General features: G+C 38.7%; 1 protein-coding gene across 2 annotated transcripts in view; it reads left to right on the top strand.

The window, feature by feature from the left end:
- The window catches only part of AVL9 (AVL9 cell migration associated), a 71338-nt gene continuing 46253 nt past the window's right edge, over positions 1–25085 (top strand). For both annotated transcript variants that reach the window (XR_006964967.1, XM_047095105.1), the window contains exons 1-3: positions 1–282; positions 22245–22365; positions 23879–23964. Coding sequence is in view for 1 of the 2 variants with exons in the window: in XM_047095105.1 (XP_046951061.1) it covers positions 190–282; positions 22245–22365; positions 23879–23964 (300 nt within the window). In the remaining variant the exon portion in view is untranslated. The remainder of the gene's footprint in view (positions 283–22244; positions 22366–23878; positions 23965–25085) is intronic.

Below are 25085 nucleotides of genomic sequence, written 5' to 3' on the forward strand. Positions count from 1 at the left end.
CCCGGCCCTGGGGGCGGCGCGCAGCTGCAGGAGCTTCGGCCTCCTCCGGGCCACTGTGCGGCCCTCATGCGGCGCCCCTGCTGACACCTGAAGTCCGCCGCTCGCCGTCCTCCTCGGGACCGCGGGGTCGCCTGGCCCGCCGCCCTTGGCGGTTGAAGTCGTCGTCTTGCGGGCCCGCGGCGGCCGCCCATGGAGAAGTCCGGGCGGGGAGGCGATGGCGCCCCCCGGGGGCCTGTACTGCACATCGTGGTGGTTGGCTTTCATCACAAGAAAGGCTGCCAGGTGAGGAAGGGGCCTGAATCCGCTCCCCCCCGCGGTTCGTGCGGTCGCGCTCAGCCGGCGCCCACTTCCCTCAGCCCGCCTCCGTGCTGCCTTAAGCGCCCTCGGCCCATCTGATCTTGATACCATTCCTGCTCTAGCACTTGTCCCACGTGAAGCCCATCCCCCACAGTCCCTATTTCTCCTGCCCTGAAAATTGTGTTTTGAGCAGTCGAGGAGCTACGTGTTGGTATGTTGGGGTGGTAGGTGTTTAGGTTCTTTGGTGGAGTGGGAGGAAGGAATCGAAGGTCAACCCCACTCAGTTCCTCATTCATTTCTGCCTCCATTGACTTTCTGGATGTACACCCATTATGGGAGGCTTTAGAAAAATTCAGCACTTGGACTGCGTCTTCAAGGTAATGAACTCGGTGGGCTTCCACGCAAATGCCTCGGGTTGTTTGAAGCAGGCGGCGGCGTGGGAAAATCCACTTCTTTGTTTATCTGTGGAAGCCCTAGAATCCGTCGTGTTTGGGTGGTGTATTGACTCCTCCCCCGCTTCCCATTGGGCCTTGCTTTTGCTATTTGATCTTGTCCAAATCTTGCCTTTTGGTGAGAGATTGACGTTCAGTTGCAGTAAGAGAAAGTGTATTTATCTAGCAAAGAAATGTGCAAATATAAAATTATTTTTAGCTTCTTCACTGAAATAGTGAATAGGAACAATGGAACGTTTGCAGTATATGCTTTGGAGTCAAGGGAACAAAATAGAAGCAGAATTATTTAATGAGCCCAAATACTGGAAGGCAATGATGTCATAATGTGCTAGTGAACAGGAAATTGAAATGCTTGAAGTATTAAAACTACTGACTGCTACGCCTAGGTAATGTAGCATTTCGTTTCTTGGGTTTCACAGAAAATGTAACATTTTGAAAGACTTACTGGCAAAATTTAAATTTGTTAGAGGATGATGAAATTGGAGTGAAAAGATGGTTGTGTTTGTATGTGTTCTAACGACTGCTTGACTTTAAGGTATTCTTTATCTCTCAGGGAAAAGCATAGAAAGATACCAACGAGGATGTGGCCTTATTTAGTGTGGTGTTAAAAAAATTCCAGGCAGCAGCAGAAGTTTGTTTTTTTTTTTTTTTTTAATGTGGCTGTGTATTTACAAGTAAAAGGATGGATATTTGAGATTGTGCTATGGCATGCAAACAGTGTTCATTGGACTTTTAATGCTTTTTCAAATTTTAATTCCAGTTTGACATAGTGTTATATTAGTTTCAGATGTACAATACAATGATTCAACAATTCTCTACTCAGTGCTCATCACTATAGGTATAATCTTAATCCCCTTTACCTGTTTCACCCGTCCCCTCCCACCTACCTCTGGTAACCACCAGTTCCCTATAGTTAAGAGAGTGTTTTTTTTTAAAGGTTTGTGTCTTTTATACCTTGCTCATTTGTTTCTTAAAGATTTTTTTATTTTTATTTATTTAAAAAAATTTTTTTTAACGTTTATTATTGAGAGACAGGGCATGAGCATGGGAGGGGCAGAGAGAGGTGGAGACACAGAATCCAAAGCAGGTTCCAGGCTCTGAGCTGTCAGCACAGAGCCCGATGCGGGGCTCAAACTCACAAACTGTGAGATCATGACCTGAGCTCAAGTTGGATGCTTAACCGACTGAGGCACCCAGGCACCCCAAGCCAGACTGAATGGGACTTTTAAAAATAAAAAGGAAATATTGGTAGGAGAAAGAATCTTTTAATTTTTTGCTGTCCTATAAATTCAAGATTAATTATGTTTTATACCAGTTTTATTGTCAAAAGTAATATCAGTTGTACTCCCAGAAAGGAAAAATGATTTATTTTAGGAAACAAATGTAATGCTGTTTAGAAATTGAAGGAAACTGGACAACAGATTATGACATGAAGGAGGCACTTTGGGCTGAAGTGGCACACTAGGTGCCTTGGCATTTCACTGGATTCGTTAGGCTTTTGGTTGTAGCATTAAGGTAGTGGCAGCTGGTTTTGTTAAATGAACACTGTGCTGGAAATCAGGAGACCTGGATGACATCCTGGCCTCACAGCTTCATGACCTCCAGCAATTCCAAATCACTTAATTTTTCTGTAACATTTTTTCCTCTACCAGATTTCTTCATGAGAATTTTAGACCTGGCAAGGGTCCCTGGAGATCATTCTACTCCCGTCTCCCTTAAGTTTACTGAAACCCGGAAAGGTTAAGCAACTTAAGAATACTTAGCAGGGCACCTGGGTGGTTCAGTTTGTTAAGCATCGGGCTTCAGCTCAGGTCATGATTTCACGGTTTATGAGTTTGAGCCCCGAGTTAGTCTGGCTCTCTCTCGTTAGCACAGAGCCTGCTTGGGATCCTCTGTCCCCCTCTCTCTCTCTGCCCCTCCCCATTCATGTGCTGGCGTGTTCGTTTTCTCTCTCTCTCTCTCTCTCTCTCTGTCTCTCAAAAATAAACACTTAAAAAAAATTTAGTATGATATCAGAAAACCCAGAGCTGGACAATAGTTAATGCAATAAAAACATTCAGAAAAACTATTGCAATAGAGGAAAACAGACCTCGGTATAGAACTGGACTCAAGTCTGAATACATCAAGGAAAAGCAGACGTTTATAGCCAGGGAGCAGAGTGGGGGCGGGGGAGTCAATGGATGGAAAATTACTACATCAAGAGTAAAGGGGGGGGGGGTTTCTGGCTTAACCCAGCTGACAGGATTCTTGCTAAAATTAGACAATGCAGAGAAGAACAAGGAAGCCCAAAAGTCAGGCCCTAGTTGAAAAGAGAGTTCTGAGGAGACTAACGAAATTTTGATTGAGAGACTGTTAGCACTAACATTGAAACCCAGATGTCCCTAGTCTTTGTTATCAACCATATATTTTTTTTAATGTTTATTTTATTTTTTAATTTTTTTAAAATCTTTTTATTTATTTTTGAAGGAGAGAGAGACCGAGCATGATCAGGGGAGGAGCAGAGAGAGAGAGGGAGACACAGAATTTGAAGCAGGCTCCAGGCTCTGAGCTGTGAGCAGAGAACCTGATGTGGGGCTCGAACCCACGAACCATGAGATCATGACCTGAGCCGAAGTCGGACGCTTAACCGACTGAGCCACCCAGCGCCCCATTTTAATGTTTATTTTTGAGAGAGAGTGTGTGCAAGCTGGGGAGGGGCAGAGAGAGAGGGAGAGAGAGTCCAGAGCAGGCTCTGAACTGTTGGTGTGGAGCCCAACTTGGGGCCCCAACCAAAGAATGGTAAAATCATGACCCAAGCTTACCAACTCAGCCACCCAGCAGCCCCAGTCATATCTCTTTTTTAAGAGCACTTTTAGGTTGTCGGCTCTTAGTAGCAAGGGAAACTACACACCTTGTTTTTAATTTATTTTTTAATCTACATGATGTTTCACAGAGACCAGGGCAATTTTTTTTCTTTTCTTTTCTTTTCTTTTTTTTTTTTAAGAGAAAAAGTGCGAGCTGGGGAGGGGAACAGAGGGGAGAGTGAGAATCCCAAGCAGGCAAGCTCCGCACTGTCAGCGCAGAGCCCAGTTTGGGGCTCGACCCACAAATTACTAGATCATGACCTGAGCTGAAGTCCCACGCTTAACCAACTGAGCCACCCAGGTGCCCCAGACTAGGGCAATTATTTTCAAATAAATGTACTTGTTTTTTTTTTTAATTTTGTTTTTTCAACATTTATTTATTTTTGGGATAGAGAGAGACAGAGCATGAACGGGGGAGGGGCAGAGAGAGAGAGGGAGACACAGAATCGGAAACAGGCTCCAGACTCTGAGCCATCAGCCCAGAGCCCGACGCGGGGCTCGAACTCCCGGACCGCGAGATCATGACCTGGCTGAAGTCGGACGCTTAACCGACTGCGCCACCCAGGCGCCCCATAAATGTACTTGTTTAGTAGTGTCTGTTGTCTGGGTTGCTGATAGAATGGAAGAAAATGCAAAGGATTCTGCCACAGTGCATTCAAAGATGAGAAAACTAGCATAGGTTCTTTTCTATTTTTTCTTAAGTTTTTTATTTTAATTCCAATGTAATTAACATACAATACAATATTCAATACAGTCAAATATAGCACGATATAGTGAAATCCCATCACCTATTTCACCCCCCCATCCACCTCTGCTCTAGTAAGCATCAGTTCCCTATAGTTAAGAGTCTGTTTCTTGGTTTGTCTCTTTTTTCCCTTTTGTTTTGATTCTTAAATTCCATATGAGTGAAATCACATGGTATTTCTCTTTCTCAATCTGACTTATTTCTCCTAGCATTATACTCTCTAGCTCCATCTATGTTTGCAAATGGCAAGATTTCGTTCGTTTTTATGGCTGAATAATAACTATATACATACCACATATTCTTTATTCATTCATCTATCCATGCTACTTACATAATTTGACTATTGTAAATAATGTTGCAGTAAACATAGGTGTGCATATATCCTTTCAAATTAGTGTTTTTGTATTTTTGGAGTAAATACCCAGTAATGTGATTACTGGATTGTGTGGTAGTTCTATTTTTAATTTTTTTTTTTTTAAGTTTTTATTTTTATTTTTTTTTCAACGTTTATTTATTTTTGGGACAGAGAGAGACAGAGCATGAACGGGGGAGAGGCAGAGAGAGAGGGAGACACAGAATTGGAAACAGGCTCCAGGCTCTGAGCCATCAGCCCAGAGCCTGATGCGGGGCTCGAACTCACGGACCGCAAGATCGTGACCTGGCTGAAGTCGGACGTTTAACCGACTGCGCCACCCAGGCGCCCCTCTATTTTTAATTTTTTGAGGAAGTTCCATACTGTTTTCCCCATAGTGTTTTCCACAGTGGCTGAACCAGTTTGCATTCCCAATGGATTATTTTCTTACTGCCAACTAAAAGCAGCTTTTAAAAATTACACTTACCTCTCATAGCAGAAAATGAAGACCTTGTTTGGTTTTGCAAATCAAACAAGAATTTGCTATTTTTAAAGGTGCCTCCGTTGCTTAAGTGTTGACTCTTGATTTCAGCTCAGGTCATGATCTCACTGTTGGTGAGTTTGAGCCCTACATTGGGCTCTCCACTGTGAGTGCAGAGGGATGCTTTCTCTCTCTCAAAATAAACAAACTTTTTTTTTTAAAAAAAAAGTGCTATATTTAGTCAAAATCAAAATGCACAGTGAGCAAAATGATTTTTAGATTTATGTAGAGTATTTTCTAACTCTTGCAAGAGTCAAACATTTAATTTTAGTAGAACTTTTACTATTTCTCAGAAAAATTTTGGCTTACTGTTAATCTTTTGTTAATTTTCTGTTATTTTTCTGATGAAGGTTGGTTGGATAGATGACACTATGATTTCTGGACTCGAGAGAGTTATGGTTAGATAAGTGGATAATCCCAAAAACCTTCATTGGAAACCCTCTGTGGTGTTAGCCAGGTTGGATGTAGGGCGTGCTAACACAGCCAGTGCACTCACACAACAGCACAAATGAATGAAAAATTTTCTCCCACTAAGTTGGTTGATAAAATTGACAGGTTAATTCTGTCAAAAACAATGAAACTTGTCAGAGATGTAATTTGCCTAATGGATGTGTAATAGTATTGGAAAAGATAGGAAAATAGTTTGTTCAACTATATTTTTTTTTCATTTTTGGCTGCCCTATTTTTTTTGTCTTAGTTTTTATAAAATTTCAAGAAGAATGTTGGTTTTGCCAAATTCTTGAGAGGAATATTATAAAAAAGTGTACTAAAATTTCCAATATGTTATATTAGTTCTTAAGGGTGTTTCTCACTTCCACAAATCGGTGTCTTTTTATTTATTTTTTTATCTTGTTTACATGTCCAATTCTTTTTTTATTTTGTTTTTTAAGTTTATTTTTTTTGGTAATCTCTACACCCAATGTGGGGCTCAAACTCACAAACCTGGGATCAAGAGTCGCATGCTCTTCTGACTAAGTCAGCCAGGTGCTTCTCAGTGTCTTTTTAGATGTCTTACAACTCTGCTTTCTTAAGCAGAGTTTAAAAATCCAATTGTTTTGGAAAGTGAGTTTGTTACATGCATTAATTCTTAAGAATGTTTTAGAGACTGCTGTTTCTTTAATCAGCATATTGAGTGTTTCAGAGACTGTAATTATGTAAGATTTCCCCCAGGATGGATTAATCAGCCACTGTATTCCAGGTGTAAAGGATTAAAAGTGCATGGCTCATTGAATTGTGATTCTGACTTCAGATTATTTTAGGCTGTGTGAGGGTATTTTGTTAAACTGCTCTTCCAAGTATTCAAAATTCTGCTGGTCTTGTTGATTACTTCTTTCTGTTATGCATAGTGAAAATTCCCATGTTTGGTTGTCCTTTGTAATTTGTATTTTACTTATTTATTTTTTAAGTTTATTTATTTTGAAGAGAGAGAGAGCGTGCGCGCGAGAGAGAGCAGGCTCTGCACCTCCAGCACGGAGTCCAACTCCGGGCTTGAACTCAGGAACCTCGAGGTTATAACCTGAGGACTTAATCAACTAATCCACCCAGGCGCCCCATGTAGTTTGTAATTTTTAGATTGCAGTGAGTTAAAGTAAAACTTTGTGTAAAAGTAACGCCTTTCAGCAGTCATCTGGGTTAATTAGCATGATGACTTTACGTGGGAGGATATACTAAATCTTTGTAAACTCTTCTGTTACAAAGGTGTTCTGTAGTGCTATGATAGAGGAATCAGGTAGTTTCACATGAACCACCAGGTTAAAGCCATCTTTTATTTTTTTAATTTCTTTTATTTTTTTTAATTTACATCCAAGTTAGTTAGCATATAGTGCCACAATGATTTCAGGAGTAGATTCCTTAATGCCCCTTACCCATTTAGCCCATCCCTCCCTCCCACAACCCCTCCAGTAGCCCTCTGTTCTCCATATTTAAGAGTCTCTTAGGTTTTGCCTCCCTCCCTGTTTTTATATCATTTTTGCTTCCCTTCCTTGTGTTCATCTGTTCTGTCTTAAAGTCCTCATATGAATGCAGTCATATGATATTTAGTCTTTCTCTGACTAACTCCGCTTAGCATAATACCCTCTAGTTCCATCCATGTAGTTGCAAATGGCAAGGTTTCATTCTTTATGATTGCCGAGTAATACCCGTGTGTGTGTGTGTGTGTGTGTGTGTGTGTGTATGTGTGTATGTGTGTATGCATACCACATCTTCTTTATTCATCCATCGATGCACATTTGGGCTTTTTCCATACTTTGGCTATTGTTGATAGGGCTACTATAAACATTGGGGTGCATGTGTCCCTTCGAAACAGCATACCTGTATCCTTTGGATAAATACCTAATAGTGCAGTTGCTGGATCATAGGGTAGTTCTATTTTTAATTTTTTGAGGAACCTCCATACGGTTCTCCAGAGTGGCTGCACCAGCTTGCATGCCCGCCAGCAGTGCAAAAGAGATCCTCTTTCTCTGCAAACTCGCCAACATCTGTTGTTGCCTGAGTTGTTAATGTTAGTCATTCTGACAGGGGTGAGGTGGTATCTCATTGTGGTTTTGATTTGTATTTCCCTGGTGATGTTGAGCATTTTTTCATGTGTCGGTTGGCCCTCTGGATGTCGTCTTTGGAGAAGTGCCTATTCATGTCTCTTGCGCATTTCTTCACTGGATTATTTGTTTTGGGGGTATTGAGTTTAATAAGTTCTTTATAGATTTTGGATACTAACACTTTATCTGATATGTCATTTGCAAACATCTCCCATCCTGTCGGTTGCCTTTTGGTTTTGCTGATTGTTTCCTTCGCTGTGCAGAAGCTTTTTATTTTGATGAGGTCTCAATAGTTCATTTTTGCTTTTGTTTCCCTTGCCTCTGGAGACGTGTTGAGTAAGAAGTTACTGCGGCCAAGATCAAAGAGGTTTTTGCCTGCTTTCTTCTCGAGGGTTTTGATGGCTTCCTGTCTTACATTTATGTCTTTCATCCATTTTGAGTTTATTTTTGCATATGGTGTAAGAAAGTAGTCCAGATTCATTCTTCTGCATGTCGCTGCCCAGTTTTCCCAGCACCACTTGCTGAAGAGACTGTTTTTATTCCATTGAATATTCTTTCCTGCTTTGTCAAAGATGAGTTGGCCATATGTTTGTGGGTCCATTTCTGGGTTCTCTATTCTGTTCCATTGATCTGAGTGTCTGTTTTTGTGCCATAAAGCCATCTTCTAACACAGCTGTGTTGAGGATCCGCAAACTAGACATAGAAGATGGTCATTCATCTTGTTTCCTACATTTTTGCACCTTTGAAGCCTTCAGATGTATCTTAAATGAAAAACTCCTTCATTTAAATTAAAATGAAACTTGGGGCGCCTGGGTGGCGCAGTCGGTTAAGCGTCCGACTTCAGCCAGGTCACAATCTCGCGGTCCGTGAGTTCAAGCCCCGCGTCAGGCTCTGGGCTGATGGCTCAGAGCCTGGAGCCTGTTTCCGATTCTGTGTCTCCCTCTCTCTCTACCCCTCCCCCGTTCATGCTCTGTCTCTCTCTGTCCCAAAAATAAATAAACGTTGGGAAAAAAAAATAAATAAATAAATTAAAATGAAACTTTAATTTTATCACTTGATCATTTTTTTCACTTTGATTTGTGTAATGAATTCTGTAGGTTAACAGGTTAGTTTCTAGTGATGGATTATTCTAGTTTATTGATATAGTTAACATTTAGGTCACATTAAGTGAAAGTACTACCATGACATTTAAAGTAGTTTTGAAATATTTATCCATGTCAACTCTTTTCCTGAAAAATTTTTTAAAGTTTATTTATTTATTTTGAGGCAGAGAGTGAGAGTGTGAGCACCCTGCCAGAGGGGCAGAGAGAGGGAGAGAAAGAGAGAAAATCCCAAGCAGGCTCTGCAGCACTGTCAGCTCGAGGCCTGAATTCACCAACCATGAGATCATGACCTGAGCCGAAATCAAGAGTTGGACACCTAACTGACTGAGCCATCCAGGTGCACCCTGAAATTTTTTTAAATTTCGCATTTAGCAAAAGACTCTTCTTCCTTAAAACCTCACGTGCAATACCTAGGGGAAATTATAAGAGGACAAAAACTCTTTGTGATGTAATTTATGGACACCTGGTTTACTTATTATAGATTATGTGTTCTCTAGACTTTTGTCCTTATTTGTGGCTGTAAATACGTAAACTGTCAGATAAGCATGGTTTTTAGTGAAACAAGTGAATATCAAACTTTTTGGTTCTTTCATAAATAGACTGGACTTTTTTTTTAACACTGAAAGTAATAAAGAATCATTTTCCAAGGTGACCTCATAAAAAGCTGCAATTATTACTTGATTTTTTACTACTGCTTTAATAGAATTTATAGTTTTGTATACATAGCTAACAGTTTTAAGTTCTTGAATAAACTGGTTTCACCAGGCTATACTACTTTAAAAAGTAGAATTATGAAAGAACTAGAACCCATGTTTACACTAGTTCCAAGGTAAATAAAGTAAATGAAGCACTGAATAGAAAAAGGATATTTTCCTCTTGATCCATGTGGGCTGATCATGGGGAAATCTCCAGTAGTAGCAGAATGTTGCATTGCAAAATCAGGGCTGGGCTGAGGAAATAGGTGAGGTTGGTTTATGTTAGGGTGGTAGTGTTAAGCCCTGACCCATTCAGGTTTTGGTGACACATGGCTGCCTGACAAGCATGTAGTTTTGGCACCTGCTATTGATGCGATCATGTGGTGACTATGGAGTATTGTTTGTGATTCTTGTTGGAATAGAAGTCTTTTGGAACAGAAAGAACAATGTTTTGGGGAGTTAGAGGTTAGGGAAGAATAATGTCTAAAGATTCTTTTTAGCTACTCAGAGAAACTGTCCTGAAACAAGATTATATTTTCTAGCCCTCTACTGGCACTTTCATTTGGTGGAGGTTTTTTCCTAATGTTAGCCATGCTTTTTATATACTGAAATGATGAAAATCTCTGGCTGTGTAAGGCTGGAACCTTAACAGAGCAGTGGGATAGTTTTCTTTTAGGCCTTGGCATCACAGCCAAGCAAGATGGGTGTCAACCTGTATAAGGGAAGTTTAGAAATAACTAGAAGATTCTTTTGTCCTCCTATAATTCCCCCCAGGTACCTAATTGTGCCTATTTCTTTGGCTTAAGTCTTTGATTCCCTAGTAAAATGCTTATGTTTCGTAACCTTCTCCTTCATGATATAATATAATTCAGATCCTTTGCAGATCATGGATTTTTCTAGATAAGGGAAAACTGCAGAAGAACTCTGGTCTACTGGGGATGGGCACTACAAGAAGAAGATAAACACATAGAGGGAGAGGAGTTTTTACCTACTTAATAATTTTGAGAAAGACTGACCCTATTCTTTTTTTTTTTTTTTGAGAGAGAGAGAGAGAGAGAGACAGAATATCCCAAGGAGGCTCTGTGCTGTCAGAACTGTGAGATCATGACCTGAGCCAAAATCAAGAGTCGGATGTTTAAGTGTCTGAGCCCAGCACCCCTGGCCCTGTTATATTCTTTGGTTGAGATGCCATCAGATTAAAACCTTAGTTTGTGTCTAGGATATTTTTAGAGGATGTTATTTAAATTGGTACTTAGGGCAATTTTTAAATCATTCCAGTTGTTTTATTTTTTATTTTTATTAAGTTTATTTTTTGAGAAAGAAGGAGAGTGTGAGTGGGAGAGGGGCAGAGAGAGAGAGAGAATCCGAAGCAGGCTCTTTCCCAGAGCCTGACACAGGGCTGGATCTCACAAACCGTGAGATCATGACCTGAGCCAAAATCAAGAGCCAGATGCTCAATGGACTGAGCCACCCAGACACTCCCTAGTTGTTTTAAAAAATAACATTTCTTAATGATCAGGATAATATGTATTCACTAGTAAAAAGCAGAAAATACAGAAAAAAACTATCACTTAAAATCCTATATCCTAAAGAAATCTGCTCTTAAGACCTTGATGAATATCTCTCCAGTTCTCCAGTTACTTTTTTTTTTTTTTACAAATATGGATACCTTTTCCCAAAAACGTATTATACTGTAATCAAGTTTTATGGCCTACCTTTTTGTCTATGCCATTAATATCTTTCCACATTAATAAATATTGAATTAACAACATTTTAAAATGGCTGAACAGTAGTTTGTGGAAATATTTAACTCTGCTTTTTAAAAATGTTGGTACTCCCAATTTTTTGCTATTTTGAATAGTGATACAGATAACATCCTTGCAGTGAAATCTTTGCACCTCTTTGCCTATGTATGGAGACTTCATTTAAGCCATCTTTTTTCTTCACAGAGGTCTTGTTAAAATGGATTTTGAAGCAGAATGTGCTGAACACAATTTAAGTTAGCCTGGATGATTCTGCCTTCATAGGAACTGTCACTTGTACAGTGGCATTCTCAATTTATTTTAACATAGATTATTTCTCACATACCTTTCTGACAGTTGTTGGGCTTTTGATAGCCAGTCGGAAAGAGAGATGACAGAGCAATTAGCAGGTACTTCTTGGTGTTGACCCAAACACAGCATTGTAGTTTTTGGCTTCTCCTCCCTGCTTTCTTACTTACTTTTTCTTCGATAGACTGGGAGACCACATCTTATAAATATATTAGAACTGTGTTTGAAATAAAATGACTTAGAGGTTTTAAAAGAAAACCTAAAGCCTTCTCCTTGGAATATTATCAGGGGCTTTATGACAGGTGGCTAGGCTGAAAGATGCTTTTCTTGCTTATTTCTGGTTTTTGGCAGTGGTCTAGGTAATTGTCAGAAGTCTGATCTCTGAATAAACTATGTTTGGGTTCGATTTCATATATGACCTCTGCACTTAATTTTCTTCACCCAACTGATGCTCATTGTCACAGTGTGTATTGAGTATATGAAGAAATGACAAACAGGGCTGTTAATGAAATCTGTTCCTGCCCCCATGGCTTTCACTGGTGATGTTAGCAACTTGTTAGACTTTGATGGAGATAGTGCATTACCAGAAATTGGAATCTTTTTTAAAATATTAAAAATCAAAAAATAAAAATGTTAAAAACAAATTTAAATATAAAAGATTGCTAAGGTAGAGTTCATTAAAATAGATTTCAATCTTTTGTTAGGAAATAATTAATTAATTTTTTTCCTGCAAGAAAATAGTTTTTGAAATTTTGATATCATCTTTGTATATATTTTCAATAACCTAGAGATAAACAGTGTTCTAATTGTACCATTTCATCCAAAAGACCAGTCTCCGTCATTCTACCATGTTTTATACAAATTCTTGTCCTATCTCTTCCATTGTAGAGGAACTTTGTATACAATATTCCTAATATTCCTTTGTACTTGGAGCTCTGATAGATTCTCTTTTACCACTGTCTGCTTGAATAATAGCAAAGGATATCTGGTAATCAAGATATCTGAGTTTTAGCTTGACCCTAATGGTTATTAGATGTGTAACCTGGGGCAAATTGCCTAATGTTTATGAACTTCGGTTTCTTCGTCTGTAAAATGAGGGTTTTAAAATAGGTGATTACTAAGATCACCCTTCACTTGCATGATTATAAGATGAAATCAACACACATTTGCTAAATACCCATCCTCAGAGCCAACATTCAGATACATACCCTTTAATTCAACAGGCAGAACATAGTGTTTGTTGTAGCAGTCTGAACGGAGAAACTTTCTAGGATGATGATAATTCTGTCTTAATAGAATGGTTGCCCACAGCTGTATATAAATCATTAAAACCTATGAACTCTGTACATTTAAGATCTTTGCATTTCATACCTTGTAATAACACCCCAAGTCTAAATAATTTAAAAGTGCTTTTTTAGGGGCACCTGGCTGGCTTCAGTCTGTAGAGCATGCAACTCTTGATCTTGAGGTTTTGCGTTGGAATCCCATGTTGGGTATAGAGATTACTCAAAAATAAAAAAATCTCAGGGCACCTGGGTGGCTTAGTTGGTTAAGTGCCCAGTTTCAGCTCAGGTCATGATCTCATGGTTTGCGACTTCAAGCCCACATCAGGCTTCCTGCTGATGGTACGGAGCCTGCTTGGGATTCTCTCTCTCCCTCTCTCTCATTTTCAAACTAACTAACTAAATAAATAAATAAAATCCTAGGGTTTTTTTTAAACCTTTCTCCTTGTAACAAATCACAAAATTCTTTATCCTTCAATACTTTTGAAAGGGCTGTTTCAAAAACTATTATTCATAAGATTTTCTTTGTTTAAACTCCTGCTTGTGCATAGCTAGGGCTTAGCAACAGTTCTCCATCTGTATTCTTTAAATTTTGAGCCTTAGAAGGATTTAATTGACAAAAGTAACTCAAAGAAACAATGGCTCATTTTTTATGTTTTGTCTTTATGTGTTGTATTAAATAAGCATGGTATCTTTGGAGACATAGAAGCTATAGTTTAATACAAGAACCCAGGCATCTCTTGGATGCTAATGTAACTTATGTGTGAAAGCATAAATTTCCATTGAGTACAGTGATTTGTCTCTACACTTTGTAAACAAGTTACAGCAAATATTCTAAACTCCATGAAGTATGCCCTAAATATTTATATTCATATAATTTATATTTATGTGGTACTAATATAAGGTTTAGTTACCATGCAATTTATCATTGCTATTCTATGAAGATATTATTAGCATTAATAGTAGTTGCCCTTTATTAAATGTTTTCTATATACTGAGCACTGTTAGATGTGTGTTTATCTCATTCCTATGAACATGCTGAGGTTTTATTAGCCCTCTTTTATAGATAAGGAAATTGAGGTGTAGAAGTATTTTATTAAGTTAAGGTATAATTTATCACCAATAAAGTACACACAACTTAAGGGAGAGACTTAATTTTTACGTACACATACATCCCTGTAACCACCATCCTGATACAGAATTATCAGGAGATCCATGCAGGCGCCCCTCCTGGTCATTACTTGCCTGAAGGTTACCACTGTTCCGACCTACGCCACCATATATTTGTGTCTCTTGTGTCTGACTTGTTTCACTCAGTGTTATGTCTGAGATTGATCCATGTTGTTGATTATATTATAGTTTCTGTATTATAATTGTATGCCATCATTGACCCATTCTTCTGGTAAGAGACATATGAGTAGTTCCTCGTTTTGGGTTATTATAAATATAACAAAAAGCATTTTACTTTGAAATTTAAGTGGTTTTTTAAAATTAAGTTTATGAAAGTTGGATTTTTCCCCCATGTACTTATACATATTTGTGCTATGTGACCAAAGTGTTTATTTTACTTGGGACCTAAAATAATATAGGAGTTTTAGTTTTTTTAATATTAAAGATCCTAGAAAGTCCAATACATTTAAGATCCTTCAAAACTATTTTTTGCTTTTAAGTAACGCTCGTAATTAATAAATGCATTTGAAATTATCTTTTCCCAGCTTTACATAAAGTAGTGCTACAAAACAAATCTGATATTACTGGAAATAAATGGCATTTTCTTATTTATATGAAACACAAATCAAACTGCATTGACTCCATAGCTGATGGCATTTCTGATTTGTGAGCTGTAGATCTGCAAATACTGTCTTAATGAATGCCAAATCCTTATAGGACTATTTATTCTCAGATATCTTTGAGATGTATAGAGATGACTACTTGTAGAGTTTCTCAATTTCACTATTCGTATGTAGTAATAAAGATGTATCCTTCTTGGAAGAAACAATTTTAAAAAGAGCATGGCTCTATAAAATCTCTTATAGACTTTTAATTAGCTGTGTGTATACAGTTGCGTGTTAATGAACATGTATGTTTATGCAGAATTTCGGTGGTTTTAAAGTAGAAAAACATGGGGCACCTGGATGGCTAAGTCAGTTAAGTGTCCGACTTCGGCTCAGGTCATGATCTTACAGCTTGTGAGTTTGAGCCCCGTGTTGGGCTCTGTGCTGACAGCTCAGACCCTGGAGCCTGCTTTGGATTCTCTGTCTTCCTCTCTCCGTGTCTCTCCCTTGCTTGCACTCTGTCTCTCTCTCCCTCTCTCTCAAAAATAAGATTAAAAACAAAAAAATTAAAGTAGAAAAACAGGATAATGAAGTTTTTTTTTTAATTTTTTAAAGTTTATTTATTTTGGGAGAGAGAGCTAGTGTGGAGGAAGGGCAGAGAGGGGGGGGGGAAAGAGAGAATGCCAAGCAGGCTCTGTGCTGTCAGCGCAAGCCTGACCAAGGGACTCAAACTCACAAACCATGAGATGATGCATGACCTGAGCTGATTTAATTTTTTAAAATTCAACCCAGCATGGGTTTCAAACTCACCACCCTGAGATCAAGAGTTGCATATTTTTCTGAATGAGCCAGCCAGGAATCCCTAAAAATTCTGTATTTAAATTAAAATATACGTCATCTGTTTTGTTGTTCATAATGTGAGTACCTCATCTGTTTTTTGTTTTGTTTACAGTCTTGAGGTCTTTTTTTTTTTTTTTTTTTACACTTACCGTGCTATGAATTCATAGAGAATGGGTTCCAGCAGTTTCAGGTTCCTTTCCATTGGTTCTCACAAAATGTGCCCGAGTGGAACAGGCTGACACTTCAGAAAGTACCTTTCTCGTTGGCTTTCTTCTTTTTCTGATCATTTTCCTTCACATGCTTTAGCAAGCTATTTTGACTCTTGGAGTGCTTAATATGCTCAATACTTAAATGAACTGTCTTGCAAGAATCTTGCCCTTAACTTATTTGTTTACAACAATGCCAACAGCATCCTGGGTAACACTGTAGACTCTTCCAGTTTTGCCATGGGACCACATTTGGGCATTCTGTTCTGAACAATGCCCATTCCTTTGATGGCCTGCAATATCACCTTTCTTGTAGATTTGCATGTATGTGGCCAAAGGACAAACTCCATGTTTTCTAAGAGGTCTAGAGAATATAGGGGGTGCCTCTTCTCTTTTCCTTTGTGTTGATCATTTTGATGAATTACTGGAAGATGGTGGTTCCAGCCAAAAGGCCCAAGTACCTCATCTTAAATAAAAGGAATGTGGAATAGTAAAATGGTTATTTAATTCTAGAAAAAAAAGAACTGGCGGTCTTTATTCAATTAAATATATAAAAGCACATGTTTTAAACTAAGATACTTCTTTTGTTTAATTTTTGTTTTCTTTGTTTGCATTTATTAAAAACAGTAAAACTTGGTTTTAACTGGTAAGTCTCAATAGTACCATTGCACCTTTACAGTACACACTTTATTTTTCTGGGCATCCAGTGCACTCATGAAACTATAAAATAATGTATGGTGCTGAGATAGAGGAGAACTGGGGCGCCTGGGTGGCGCAGTCGGTTAAGCGTCCGGTTTCAGCCAGGTCACGATCTCGCGGTCCGTGAGTTCGAGCCCCGCGTCAGGCTCTGGGCTGATGGCTCAGAGCCTGGAGCCTGTTTCTGATTCTGTGTCTCCCTCTCTCTCTGCCCCTCCCCCGTTCATGCTCTGTCTCTCTCTGTCCCAAAAATAAATAAACGTTGAGATAGAGGAGAATTAAGCACGATCTATTACAGAAATAAACAGCTGATGAATATAGTCATTTGTTGCCAACTTTTTAAGAGACTAAAGAGAGTGTCAGTACTCTTGTAGCGTTGACTAGAGATTTGGCCGAGTAAACATAACTTTGAGAAGACCTGTCTTCTATATCCAGGGTTTTCTTCAAAGAGAAAAACATCATGACAGAGCCTTGACTTTGGTCCCTAAAATGCTTTGACTATTAAGAAAACAAGCACCCATGCTTCTGAGTGAAGGGTCAGGGGGATCCCTGAGGGGCCTAGAAAGGGAGCAGAGAGAGTAGCTGACTCACCTTCTCTAGGAGGCATACCTCTTATGCCATCAGTGTCTGTGAGCACTGTGTTAGTGTTTAATTTATGTGCTGTTTGGCATGGTGGCTTTTATTGTTCTCTGACAGTGGAATGGATGTTTCATTGTTAGAAAGTGAACAAAGGCTACTTTTGAACAGCACTCAGAGTTTACACCAGGGTACTGTGTTATTATTTTGTGTTTTTTCAACTTTTTGTTTCTGAGGACCACGTAAATGCAGTCTGACTGGGGGGACACTTTTGTTTTTGTTTTGTTTTGTTTTAGAAAGTAGGCTCCAGGCTCAATGTGGGGCTCGAACTAATGACATAGAAATTAAGAGTCACATGCTCTGGGGACTGAACCAGCCAGGCACCTCTAGAGGGCGCCTATAGAGCACATCTTTGCAATTTGATTTATAAACTCTGAAAATGAGTGGTAATTTTTACCATTCATGGTGAACAAACATATGTCACCATTTCATACATAGTTCACTTAGCCTTTAGAAAAGTTGTCTTTTATTTCCTTATAATTAGACCATCTTTATTCTTTCACATTTTAGAAATCAGCCATTGTTTTTCCCTCTGCGTCTGTTGTAATCATTTAAGTATGTATGGGGTACCTGGGTGGCTCATTTGGTTGAGCACTTGACACTTGATTTAGCCTCAGGTCTCAATCCCAAGGTCATGAATCGAGCCCCCACATGAGACTCTGCGCTGAGTGTGGAGCCTGCTTGGGATGCGCTCTCTCTCCCTCCCTCTGCCCCTTTCCCCTGCTTGCATGTTCTCTCTCTCTCTCAAATAAAAATTAAAAAATAAGTATGTAAATTACTACTACTAATTGGGATCAAGATAGATTCAGTCGCATGAATATGAGTTGACAAAAAAATTTGAAATCTGCAGGATTTAATAATATTACCCTTTGGGGAGACATTTGGTATATCTGTTGTACATTGTGTGTACTGATGTCCTACCAGACACTTTATTTGATCCCCAAATTTAAGTTAGAGTTTGGGCTGTGAACTTCCATTATTTTATTTCTTTTTTTTTCTTTCTTTTTTTGTTTTTATTTATTTATTTTTTAACGTTTATTTATTTTTGAGAGAGAGACAGAGTACGAGCTGGGGAGGGACAGAGAGAGAGGGAGACCCAGAATCCAAAGCAGGCTGAACTGTCAGCACAGAACCTAACGCAGGGCTCGAACCCACAAACTGTGAGATCATGACCTGAGCTGAAGTTGGTCGCTTAACTGACTGAGCCACCCAGGTGCCCGTAGGGACTTTCATTATTTAGTAGTAACCCTACTGGATGATAATCATTCTAAGTGTTTCTTTTCTTTTTAGTCTTTGGAGATTGACTTTGGTTTTTGCCTATGATTTTTCACATATACTTAGGGTTGCCATGTACAGCTCTACAGACTTTGCACAGTGTAGCTGCAGGAAGAGCCCTTCATGTAAACTGCAGTGATGGTGGTTCTGCTGGAGTTGTGCAGTGGGGCAGCCAGCTGTCCCTACCTTTACTTTCTGTGGTACTGCTTAGTTTAATTGGCATTCTTGTCCAAATTGCCTTTTGATTCAATTGAGTAGTATTTGAGAAACTCTGGTAACTTCCATGAGAATTCCTTTTAAGCCTCTGTACCATGGAATTGTGTCTGTCTGGATTGTTTTGGACTTATCCTAAGGGGAGTATATAGAGTAGTCAGTATTCAAAATTTGAAGAATATACGACTTAAGGTTTTAAAATCCCATTGATTGGGAAATAACACAGTCTTGTTAGTTTTGTTTTTTTTTTTTTGTTTTTTTTTTTGTCCCAGACACCAACCTGGGTATCCTGTATGTCAATCCTATTCTGCACTAACTACCCAAAGTTAGTGTCAAACTCCACACGTTTAAGGGCTCGGTCCCACAAGACACCTTCACTGTAGATGCCAGTACTGGGTCCCCAGGCTACCTGCACTTCTGTCCAATTTAGCCACAAATTTGGGGGTTCTCACACCCCTGTCTCAGGTTCTGTAATTTGCTAGAACAACAACTAGAACTCTGGAAAATGAAAGAGATGCGTAGGACCAGATGTGGTGAAGGGGCACAGAGCTTCCATGTCCTCAGTGGACATGCTGCCCTCCTGGCACCTCATTGTCTTCAGTAACCTAGAATTACCCTGAACCCTATCATTTAGGGGATTTCATGGAACTTTCATTACATGGGCATGATGGATTAAGTCATTAGTTATTGGTGATTACACTCAATCTCCAGTCCCTCTCCCTTCCTGGGAGGTCAACCTTTCTGGTGACCAGGCCCCATCCAAACGCTATTTAGTAGCCCCACCACTACCAAGTCCCCTTGTTAAATAAACTCAGGTACAGTTGAAATTGTCTTATAAATAACAAAAGGTACTCCCCTCACTCAGGAATTTCCAGGGCTTTAGGAGCTCTAGGCCAGGACCAAGAACAAAGACCAAATATATTTTTTATTATACCATACTTGAATAGTACTGAATAGTTTGTAAAGATGTTAGAAAAAAAAAAAGCGCTCAACAATAGAAGATTGATTAAATAATGAAACAATACCAAATCACTGTTAAAACTGTTGTGTGTATGTAGACACAGAAAGGAATTTGTGTAAACTGTTTTGAACTTGGTTAACATCTTCAGTTTCCAAATGCAAGAATTTGTTGGTAGCAAATAACACCAACATAAAAAAGAATTCTAGAGAGCTGCCAACACAGCACAGGCAGTGTATAATTTATGAAAAAGTTGTGTTCCAAAAGTTAGCTGCTTGAAATTTTGAATATATTCTCCCTGTTAAGGAACAAAAATTCAACTGAATAAATGTGAAGGTCTAATTGGCTTTATTAAGTGATTTGTTGAATCAGGTGGCATCCCATCTAGCAAGTAGTGGGGAGCTCTGAGGAGTTGTACAAAAATTTGGAAGGGTTTTATAGGAAGAGGGTGGGGCGAGGAAGTTATTAGCAAAAGAAAAGGAAGGATTGTTCCAGGCACTGTCCCTTTTTCTCCTTTTTCTTCCGTGATGAGAAGGGCAAGGGGGTTCATGGGTTACCTCATCTTCCTTTGTGGGATGGAGAGGGCCATATGACAGATTACCTTATCTGGTGCCAATCAGAAAGTTCCTGACTGACCAGTTAAGAGTTATTTCCTAGGGGGGTTGGAACTCTGGTTAGGTTAGGTATTAAGCCCTGTTTGGTGACTTAGCTTAAGTGGCTCCATTTTGGGCCTGTGGGTTTCCTTATAACACCTCAAAGAAACAATATTGTAAGTACTCTGGGCCCTGCTCAGCCTAAAGCCAACTTAATTTTATCCTTGGAATTCTTGGATTATATGCAGCATCTACACTTAAAACAATTTTATGAATTGACTTCATTTTAAGTTCCAACTCGAGTCCAAAACAGATCTTCATTCAGTAGAATGAGGAGTTGGGAGAATAGAGTGAACATAGCAAAGCATCAGATATTAAAGTCTGACTATTGGTAATTTGTTAACTAAATCTTCAGAGAAGGAGATAGATTTCTACATCTCTCTTTGTGTCCAAGAGGATAAAATGGAAATAAGATTTCCTTCGAAAGCCAGTCACTATTCGTGGTTATCTTTTGCCCCCCTCCATTTTTTACTCTAAAAGTAATGCATATCCATTTAGAAATACCCATTTACTTAAAAGTCAACGATAATCTCAGTTTATTGTCAAGTAATGCAGAAAAAGTGCGTGCTAATATACATGCAATACAGATAAAGCACATGGGACCAAAATATTAGTAGTTTGTGAATATAGATGGTTATAAGGTTATGTTCTTTCAACTTTTCTGTAAGTTTAATTTTTTCCCAAAAGAAGATGGGGATAAAAAAAACTTAACAGGAATATTCCTTTATCTCCAGTCCCCAACCCTATTCACCTCTACAGAGGTAAACTGTTAGCTTGTATCTTTTCAAGCAATGAATTAAAAAATTAATTTACAAAGGTATAGAAGTACAATTTTTTGCATAAATGTAATCATAGTATAAGTAGAATTATACTACATTTACTGATATTCTGCTTGTTTCTTATATTTAACAGGATGTATTACTTTTCTACTGCATCATAAATTACCACAAACTTAATGATTTAATACATAGAAAGTCCCGGAGGTCAGAAATGGGTTTCACTGGGCTAAAATCAAGGAGTGCTGTGTTTCTTCAGGACACTTAGGGAAAATTGATTTTCTGGCATTCTGCAGCTTTTAGAGGTCACCTGCAGTCCTTGCCTCTTGGCCTGTTCCTCAACCTTCAAAGCATGTTGAACCTTAGCATCTTCAGATATCTTTGACTCTCTCTCTCTCTCTCTTTTTTCTTTTCTTTCTTTCTTTTTTTTTTTTTTTGAGGGAGAGAGAGGGTGCAAATGAATGAGGGGAGGGACAGAGTGAGAGAGAGAGAGAGAGAAGCGGGACTCACCCATAGCACGGCTCGTGTTTTACCTGAAGTGGGGCTCCAGCTCACCTGATGTGAGACTTGAACTCACAAACTGTGAGATCATGACCTGAACCAAAGTCCAATATTTAACCAACTGAGCCACCCAAGTGCCCCCCAGGTCTCATGCATTTAATTCTTCCTTCTTCTCCACAAGTCTCGTTGAAATAACAAAAAGAAATAGAGAAAATGCTGATAAACTTGGAGAATACCAGAAACCGAGGGTGTTTACTAGAAACTTTTTACTAGAAACTTTACTAGAAACTTTCACTGACCAATTCTCAGTCTTAAAAGAAAATAACCTGAAATGTTGATTAATGCCCACTCCTCCTCCTACCAACCCCGCAGCAAAAACAAAGCTCAAAGCTACACATATTGTGAGCAAGGGAGTCAGCTGAATGGAAGCAAGCCTAGATCTTGGCTTATACTTCTCGGCTTCTTTGTTGGACCTCTTCTGCTCAATTCAGTAGGATGTTGGTTTTTCTCAGGGCTTCATGGCTTTAGTTACCATCTCCTGATGACAGTTTCCAAATGTAAATCCAGTTACCACCACTACTATCTCCTATCCTCCTATGCACATTAAAATCCAAAAACCTTTAAGTCAGAAAGGGGAAAGGTCTTAAAAATCTTTCCTCCTTTTACTCCTTTTTTCTTTTTCCTCTTGTGTACCATAAGTTTGCTGATAATGCCAAATGGCATCAACAAGTATGTAGAGTTTAAAACTATTTTTGGCTATCAGGATAAAATGCTCCCTTTGATTAACAACCTTTTGGCTACCATTGCTTACTATTTTAGGTTGAATTCTCTTACCCACCCCTGATTCCAGGAGATGGACATGACAGCCACACTTTACCTGAAGAATGGAAGTATTTGCCCTTCCTTGCCTTACCAGATGGCGCACACAACTACCAGGAAGGTATGTAAACAATGGAGCAATTACTAGGTGCCCCCCCTTTTTTTTCTTTTTAATTTACCAAGACATCTTAGATTCTAAATATTTTGGTAAATGAAAGGCCTTTGGCTTCTTGTAACTATTTATAAAACACGTAAGTGTTTGTTTGGAGATGACTAGTCAGGCACTGGAAGATTTCCAGAGGAGTGCTGGGCTTTATGTTGGTAATGTTGTTGAACATTGGCCACTCTTTTGCCAGGAGCACTGGCTAAATTAAGTATTTGGCCAGATTAGGACATCTGTTACTGGTAGCACTTTTCTGCATTTATTCTTGAGACTCCTCTTGGAGGGAAGCTACAGGGCTTACCTATACTAGCTACTGTTTGGGGCTCTAGCTGCAAACTTAACTAGCTTAGTACACCTGTGCCCACCTGGGATTGCTTCTCCACCCCTAGAGCCACTGCTATTGCAGTGCTCTGCTTAAAGTTGCGTGTAAGGGGCGCCTGTCTGGCTCATTTGGTAGAGCTTGCGACTCAATCTTGGGGTTGTAAATCTGAGCCCCATGTCGGGTGTAGAGATTACCTAAAAGTAAAATCTTAAAAAAATATAAAAGTTTATGTGTCAGAGAAGCATGTTAACATCCTCAGAGAAAGCAACACTGTGAGGTTAGTACTGAGTCTCCTACCTATAAATGCATGTTTTGACTGGCTTAACAAAGGACTAAGTTTTATCATGGCATTAGGGGCTCTACCAAAACACCAGATTAAACTTGGTTTAATTACTTATTTTGCTAATATTTAATAATTTTCATATGAAATGAAACAAAATGTTACTATGCAGTTTAACATAAAATCTAAATACATTATTTTTAATCTTACAAATATTTTGGTGTACTTTTTTATCATGAAAGTTTTTAAATAGAAAAAAAGTTTGAAAAAATAGTATAGCAAATATTCCACAAGTTTTCTTTATGTGTGTGTACAGTTTTGCCCTACTATCTGAAAGTCTAACACCATGTTGCAGACATCACGACACTTTACTTCTAAATACTTCAGTATGCACTCCTAAGAATAAGATCATTCCTCAGGATAACTTCCAGTACCATTATCACAGCTAAGAGATTTAACAGTAATTTGAGAATATCATCTAAGATCTAATCCATATTCAAATTTCCCCAGTTTTTCCAAGAATTTCTTGGATCCATCCAAGATTCATGAGTGGCCTTTCATTTTTATGATTCTCTACTTTCTTTTAATCTGGAATAAAGTATTTTCTGGGATAAGTGACTGTAGTTTCAACTTAATCTATTATTCAGCCTCCTGGTCCTTTGAGAATGCCTGAATGAATGTACACAATAAGGCAGTGAGAGGGATGCTAAGAAACCAGTGGTTGCAATGCTAGGTGTTAAGTATGACATGGGTTCCTTGTTACATCGTCATTTTTGTTTTAATTACCTGCATATAATAACTTCAATTTACATTACTTATTAATAAGGGTAATTCACTTTGGTATTTACATTTTTCTGTGTGTCTCTTAGATACTGTATTTTTTCACTTGCCACCCAGAAATGGAAATGGAGCTACAGTATATGGTATCTCCTGCTATCGGCAAATTGAAGCCAAGGTATGGTAGTACAGTGAACAACAACAAAAACACTGAGAGTGTTTTAAAATTTTTATAAACAATTTGAAGTTGTTTTCCCAGTAGTACCAGTTTATTCACATGAATGTTTTTGTAAGTTGACATGGTAAGTATAATTGCCATAAAATAGTTTGTCCATTTTTTTTTTAATGTTTATTTTTGAGAGAGAGCGCATGAGCGGAGGAGGGGCAGAGAGAGAGAGAGAGGGACAGAGGATCCATAGTGGGCTCTGTGCTCACAGTGGAGAGCCCAATGCAGGGCTGGAACTCACAAACCATGAGACCATGATCTGAGCCCAAGTCAGGTGCTTAACCGACTGAGCCACCCAGGCATCCATTGTCTCTAGATAGTTGTACCTAAATTATCCATGTCTTCAGAATGCTGTATTTAAATTTTACAGTGTCCTTGAATTTTCTTTTACTAATGTTTGGTATGTAATTTAGAAAAATTAAGTGATAATGTGTGTTGTATTCTAAGCAGCTGTTTAGAATTAGTGGAAAGTACTTGTAGTAGCTTTGAAATACTTGCATGTTATCTTAATTATGTACAACTCAGATTTTGTTAATTCTTAAATTACCTGCCAGCTTAATGTCTGAATTACTATAATAGCTCTAATTAATACAAATAAGCCAAGATGGGTAGCTTCCCCTTTCATGGTTTGATTCTGAGCAGCACTTTTTTGTGTCTCACCAGTTTTTTGTGGTGAGGACACTCTGTGAGTAAAAATCTCTTGCCTTTCGTTAGATCATTAATACTCTAGTGTTTCTCAACTTTGGCTGCACATTGGAGTCACCTGGGGACCTCTAAATACTAGAGATGACTGGGTTCCAACCCCAGAGATTCTGGTTTAATGTTCTGGTTATCAGGTGATTGCAAACCACCGCAGTGTTTTTTAACTGGAGTTACCTGGAGACTCTTTTTTTTTTTTTTTTTTAAATACACAGCTGGCCTTTCCTTCTACTAAATTAGAATCTCTGAGAGTAAGCCTAGGTAACTCTAAGTTTTAAAAGGCTTCCTCAGGGAATAATTAAGTTAGTAAATCTTCTAAAATTTTCTTTAGCTTTTTATAATGACCATTTCAAAGATGCAGATAGGGGCGCCTG

Source organism: Lynx rufus, unplaced genomic scaffold, assembly GCF_022079265.1.
Source record: "Lynx rufus isolate CCGP_SWC_20201006 ecotype Redwood Valley unplaced genomic scaffold, mLynRuf1.p SCAF_4, whole genome shotgun sequence".
In the NCBI taxonomy this organism is placed as follows: domain Eukaryota; kingdom Metazoa; phylum Chordata; class Mammalia; order Carnivora; family Felidae; genus Lynx; species Lynx rufus.